Raw genomic sequence first — 7,168 nt, 5'->3', positions numbered from 1 at the left:
TTAACCATGCAAATTTGGCCAATTAAACTCCGGTTAACTTTAATCAGAGACGGTACAACTGGCCCTTAGTGATTAGTGAATCATCCTGTATACCTAATAATTAAAATTAGTCTTTTCCAAATTGACGATTGAGAATTTGGAATTATTTCGATAAAAATCGTTAATAAAATACAGAATAATTATCGCGAATCACTGTCAATGTCACAGACTCACAGCCCAAAGTACAGCTGACGTTTAGGCCATTAGGCACACGCAGACACCATGACGATAGATTTTACGAAATATCATAGACCAAAGTACACCAGCAGTCCAGCACACGGCATTATAGTGTATTACCTAACATTTTAATATTTTATTGTGTGCGCTGCACCGCACGTGTGTTCACCAATTTAGGGAACACTGTATTTCTTAGCCAGATTATGTTGGAATAAATCGATTTTTTTTACAAGCTAATGGTATATAGGTAAATCCACATTTTCAGATAAATTTAACATTTTTAACCCTCTCGGTACGCGCATGCGCAATGGAACTTATTTTTCTTTTAATAGCGGTATTGTTGATACCGAATTCGGATAGACTGAATTTTTTTACCAATTAACCATGCCACCATGGTTCTAAAACCAAAATTGACTGAATTAGAGCCGTACAAATTTTAATAAATAATACATTTTTACAATTCATTATAAGATGCATAAAACCATTAATAATTATTTATTATTGGTTACTATTTGAATACTTTTACGTATAAGGTTGTAATCAAATTTAATTAAATAATTTTACATCCATATTATGTTAATCTTATTTATAACACGTATACAAAATAATTCATACAAATATTCAAAAAGTAACCAATAATAAATAATTATAAATGGTTTTATGCATTTTATAATGAATTGTAAAAATGTATTATTTATTAAAAATTGGATGGCGCTTATTCAATCAATTTTGGTTTTAGAGCCATGGGGTCGCAATGACTTTAAAAAAAATGAAGTCTATCCGAATTCGGTATCAAAAATACCGGTTGCTATTAAAAACAAATAAGTTGCGTTGCGTATGCGCGTACCGAGAGGGTTAACATTTTTAAATTTATCTGAAAATATGTAATTATGTACAACTATAGTTTGTAAAAAAAATTCGATTTGTTCCAACATAATCCGGCCGAGAAATTCTGTGTTCCCTAAATTGGTGAACACACGGTATTGCATAACCAAACGTATTCAAACCGGCTGGGTCCAGAATTCTTTCAATAATATATTAAAATATTAGATATTTATTATATTTATTGTAACTAGATATTTAATATCGATACGAACGCGATTATCGCAGATCACAGTTGTACAGGACGCCTTGTATTCAGGTTGTTAAGAGCATACCGGTACACCATAGTTTATACGGTATGTACATATTACCGTTTATAAATTGTTCATCAATATTATTAACATTTTATTGTATGCACAAGTTAGTAGGTATAATCAAACGTTTTTAAACCGACCGGTTCGTGTGAAAAACTCTATTCTCTTTGGCGTACTTGAAAAATCCCCGGAATCGGTCACACTGACCCGCTGTAAAAATCACGTTTCTCTTTCTTTTTTTTTTCCTTTTTCCTCATGATACTTGTTCGTTGACGAAATGTTCTTTCTTTTCGACCCGGTGTCTGCTAGCGTTCTTTTCACGTTTTTTAAAAATTAATTTTTTTACATTTTTTCCGTTCGTTTTACAAATAACCGACCAAATACAGGTATTTATGAACGTCTTTCTTTTTTTAATCGCCTTTGAACGCTACGACGGCCGTGACAGTCACTGTTGAGTTCTTTGTAATGTTTTGTCTACAGCAAATGGCCGAGGTGTCTTGCAGTGAGAGGCATGTCACAATAGACGGTGTTGTTCCACATGGATTTTTATTTTCTATTTTCCCGTCACGGTTGTTAGTCCGCTCGAGTTGTCGCTCGTTAAGCATTATCCCATATCACATATTATGTTTTAAATTTTAGTTGCATTTTTTTTTTGTATCAGCAGTATTCATTTACTAGGTACAGTAATATAATATTTAAGTGTTATTTGTGTTTTGTTTCCCAATAGTCATGAGTGCTGGAGTTATGTGTTATCGGTGCAACAGGTCTGGTCATTTTGCCAGGGATTGCCGTGACAGTGGTTCTGTAAGTAGTGCAACTTTCAGCAGAGGCGGCAGAGGAGGCGGTGGCAGTGGTGGAATTGGTGGCGGAAGTAGTGATCGTGAAACAAATTGTTACAAATGCAATCGCAGTGGTCATATTGCCCGTGACTGCAAAGACAAAGACAGATGTTACAGGTACCTAATATTGTTTTACATTTTCATAGTTCGTTATGACAAAGCTTAATCTATAACTTACCCAAATGTTGCCCCTTAAAATGATCTACTTGTTGTATAATTTAATATCAATAACTGTGAGATATTGATGATAACTGAATCATTGTATTGTGATGCATTTTATCCATAGTGTAGGAAATATGATCACTACATATTAATATACTGTATTAGTGTTTATCTTTGTTGAATTATTATTATATGCCTACTGTGTATTCATTTTAATAAATTTGATTCACTTTATTTTTATTCAATTTTTTGGTTGGTATATAATTGTAAATCTAATAAATTTATTTTAAGCTAATGCTTAATATATTGTTTATAGATATACCTAATATGAAAGTTAATTGAAAAATGTTTTCTATCTGTTTTCACATTATTATGTATAATTTCATGATTGAAGATTGAGGTTATGTGATCATATTATTTTTATTTAATGGGTGTGTATTGAACCAGGTGTTTAAGGTTTAATATTATTTCTATTGTTGCATGTTGGTCATATAACTTATAGTTTAACATTGTATTGGTTTTTGCTTAAAAATTTAAATTGTACTTTGTATTTGGTACTTTCTTATACAATTGTGTATATATAAATTCCCACCTAAAAATTATATTGTTATGAAAACTAATTTGAAAGACATTCAATGTTCGTTGTTTTTTGTTACTATGTTACTATAATTTTAAAAGTACAGAAGATTTTTAATTTTGACCTACTACCTACTAACAATCACCGGTGAAATTGATGATCAGAGCATTTTTCTTCAAAAATAAACTAAAATTGTTGTATAATCATATAGGTATACATATTATATTTGTAATAAATTAATATAATAACAAATTTCATATTTTGATACATTATTAATTCTCAACATAACCTTTATTATTTTAAATTGAAAAAATGTAAGAAAAAAACCAGTTGATGACCCTTAAAATTTAATGGTTTGTAGACAGTATGCTCAAATATAATTAAAAATGACCTAGTTTGTTAAATAATTTTATCATAAGATATGTATAAAAATAAAAATACAGGTTAGAATTATTTAGTTTCAGCTCGACAAGTCAATTATTGATAAACAGACATTTTTAAACATGTGCTTACTTATTGTAATGGTATGTAACATTATATAATATACATGAAATATGTATGCGCTGTAGTTGAAAATAGACATATCTAGTTAAAAAATATGGTATTTGTTTAGTATGTGGTCTACTAAGATCATTATCTATATTATGTGTACCAATCTACGTAAAAACAAGATACATTTTTAAGTGATACACAAAAAGTATACACAATATTGCAAATCAATTTTTTTTTTTAAAGTAAAATTTTTGTTTTAAATAATGAAATAATTTTATGATGTTTTTGGAATATTTTGACATATTGTTGTAATATGCAAAACAGCAAAAGGCACGTGTATTCAATTCAATAGGTACCTATACATATTATATTATATTACTGGTATTTTGTTTGATTGATTTTTAAATTATTTAATGCTATTCTGTATAATTTTATGATTTTTAATTTGACTAAAAATATTAAACAAATACCCAAACATTAAGTCATGTGCTAAACAAATAGCAATAAAATAAAATAAAATCTGTTAAAAGAATAAAAGAATAGGGAACTTAATAAAATGTATTATTTAATTATTTATTTTTTATATAGGTAGGCATTTACTAATATCATAAAATTTTAATTTCACATCTTATCAATAATTAATCGTTTATTATTTATTAATGATCATTAAAAATAAATTATTTAGAATTATTCTTAAATATTGTTTAATTAAAAATGTGTTTTTTAGTTGAACATTTACTAAGTTCATAATGTGTGTTTTTAATTATAAAAATATTGAAATTTTAAAGATGTGATGGCGTTGGTCATATAGCTCGTGACTGTTCTCAATCTGCTAGTGAACCATCATGTTACAACTGTCGTAAAACAGGACATCTGGCTCGTGAGTGCCCAGATGAACGTGCTGAACGTGGATCAGGTGGCATGGGCGGTGGTGGTAGCAGTTCTACTTGTTACAACTGTAACAAGATAGGACATTTCTCCAGAGACTGTATGGAAAGCAGGTAATTGTTATATACTACCAGTTATTTGGAATAATTGTAAAGAGTAATAATTTTAATTATTATCCAAAACAAAGAGAAAACATCAAATAAAGCTTTTAAAATAATTTATAATAATATGCAACTTTTTCATTAAAGGAACACAAAAATAAGTTGTTTTAATTTGAAAGAAAGTTAAATTTTAAAGGTTTAACATTTCTATTTGCATTATTCATTGAGTTATGACAAATTGAATAAAAATGCTTGACTTCCTTTTGGTCCTGGCTTGCTGTAACTATCTTTTTCTTACATATTAAAATTGCATGAATGATTTACATTAAATTGTACTTATATTTAAAATATATGATTGTTGCACCATATATAATATGATTTTATGCACTGAGTTGTTGGTAGGATTAGAAATGTTAAGTTATTTTGAAATATTTAAAATTTCATAATAGCCATTTTTGTTACATACTGTACTGTGTATCAGTCACATATCGCTACACAATATGGCACAAACACCATAATTATTCTTTTAGTGATAACATTTTTCTAAACAACCAAAATTTATTGAAATTCTGATATTTCCATAGTCATAAAAACAAAAAGATACCCATTTATATGTAGAGCAAACATCAAAAACTTATTTGCAGATGGCTAAATCTTGTGAAAGTTAGTGCACTTTTAATAGGCAAGCTCAATGATATAACCTGGCTATTCTAAATGTTACTTTATTTCCTTGAATAATATATTTTTTACAAAGAATTTTGATCAAATTGTTCTAATTGCAATAGGCTATTTAATATTAAATATTAATTAATTGAAAAAAAGTAATTACCAAATAACTTAATAACCCTATAATAAATCTTATATTAATATATAAATACTTATATAAAATTTATAGGTATGATTGTTACTTAGACAACCTCATATGATTTTTATTATATTTAAATTTTAAAGCAAGTTATGAGTATTTCAAGATGCTTAAAAAAATTAAAATTTTAAAATACTCGCTTTTAATTTAATATATAATAAAAAGCATATGAGGTTGTCTAGATAATAATCTTACCTTTGAATTTTATAGAAGGTCAGTTCACTCTAATTTTTAAGCTAACGGAGCTACACGTGTTCTGCAGAACGTAAAATTTACTATATAATGCACTTGTAAGACGGAGACAACACATGCGGGTATCACATCCTCTTAACAAAAATTCATTTTACTCTGTTTTTAAAAAAGAGTGAATTGACCCACTATAAAATTTATAAGTAGATTATTGTCTAGGGCACAATATATGATTTTATTGATATTATTACTCTTACATGATCATTTTAAAATGTACAAAAATTGTAGTTTCAATAAAGTCATAACTTACTTCAAAATGATAGGTATCAATTAAAGGTTACATTGTACCCTAAATGATAATCATATGTAAAAGTTAAATTATAAGTCAATCACTCAAATATCAAAATTAACAGCTCGCAATTGAAACTTGTGAACTAAATCCGTTATTTTGTGTGTGTGTAAACATAAACATTTTTTAATTTTGTGTATTATCAATAAATAAAATTTATTAATTTATAATCATTTTATTTTAGAAATGGTGGTTCTGGAAATTATTCGGCCCTTTGTCGTAACTGCAATGGTTCTGGACATATGGCTCGAGATTGTCCGGAAGGTAACAAACAAAGTTGTTACAATTGTGGTGAACAGGGGCATTTGAGTCGTGAATGCCGCAAACGTAACTAGTTCCAGAGTTTCTACACCTAATCTAATTATCACATTTTTCAAATTCGAAGCCAGGAAAAAAACAAGGATAAACATATATCAAGAAAAATTATAATAAAATCTTGTTTTACATTCTTCTATCAATAGTGGTAGAATTTTTTTTATAACAATCATATTGTTCACATTATATTTGTGGGGATTAAGCTTCAAAATTTGATTTTTAATTGAACAAAACTTATGTATATTAATAACAACAACAAATTCAGAAAAATTGTTCAAATACTACATCTCAATGTTTATGTTTGTTCTTTGTCAGTCGGCCTGTTTTCTATATATAAATCAAACATTTATTGTATGTAAGGGATTTGTTATTGTATTGGTCTTGTTTTTTTTTTTATTTAATAAAACCTGGCTACACCGAGTTTATATCAAAGTGTTATCTTTAAGTTACATTTTGATGTAACCCAACAAATATTATTTTTTATAAAATTGTTCACAAAATAGTTTTATTTTTTCATATTCTTTACAATACTAATTTGGTATATACCATGAAAATAGGGAATCAGTTAAAGTATTAGAAATATTTATAAAATCAAAAGAAAAATATTTAATATCAATTTTCCAACTCCCTAATTTAATATAACAAATACATTTATTAATATTACTTTCTCTTATATATCGACACTAATTTACAAATTTAATTTAAAGTTCATATTTTAAATCTTGAAATATAGTACTCAACTGATTTATTGTAGTTCTATTGATTTGCGTGTTCAAAATGTTATTGCTTTGGTTAAATAAAAAATTTTGTGAACTGCATACAATAAATTGAATTTATAATTTATTAGTAAACAACAAGCGTCATCATTCCATTTACTTAATAAATATTTTAATCTCGATATAAATTATATATTGACAAATATTAAGTTTAATGTAGAATTTTACCTCAAGAATCTTTTGTTACTTAGATACTGTTGCAAAATATCCAATGATAATTCCCTTTTAATTAGGTTATTAAGCATTTAAATATTTGTTAGCTA

The 7,168-nt window shown here is 27.3% G+C and overlaps 1 protein-coding gene across 1 annotated transcript; it reads left to right on the top strand.

Moving 5' to 3' along the window:
* The first annotated feature begins 1,580 nt into the window (after positions 1-1,580).
* LOC107170779 (uncharacterized) lies at positions 1,581-6,561 on the top strand. The gene is made up of 4 exons (XM_089225233.1): positions 1,581-1,738; positions 2,080-2,308; positions 4,211-4,423; positions 5,999-6,561. Exons 2-4 carry the CDS (start codon positions 2,082-2,084, stop codon positions 6,147-6,149), a joined length of 591 nt encoding a protein of 196 aa, XP_089081359.1. The 5' UTR covers positions 1,581-1,738; positions 2,080-2,081; the 3' UTR covers positions 6,150-6,561.
* The last annotated feature ends 607 nt before the right edge of the window (positions 6,562-7,168 follow it).

Source organism: Diuraphis noxia, unplaced genomic scaffold, assembly GCF_037042655.1.
Source record: "Diuraphis noxia isolate RWA-SAM2 unplaced genomic scaffold, SU_Dnox_SAM2 contig0004, whole genome shotgun sequence".
Classification (NCBI taxonomy): Eukaryota; Metazoa; Arthropoda; class Insecta; order Hemiptera; family Aphididae; genus Diuraphis; species Diuraphis noxia.
The sequence above is the reverse complement of the archived record's forward strand: the minus strand, read 5'-3'. Positions and strand labels throughout refer to the sequence as shown.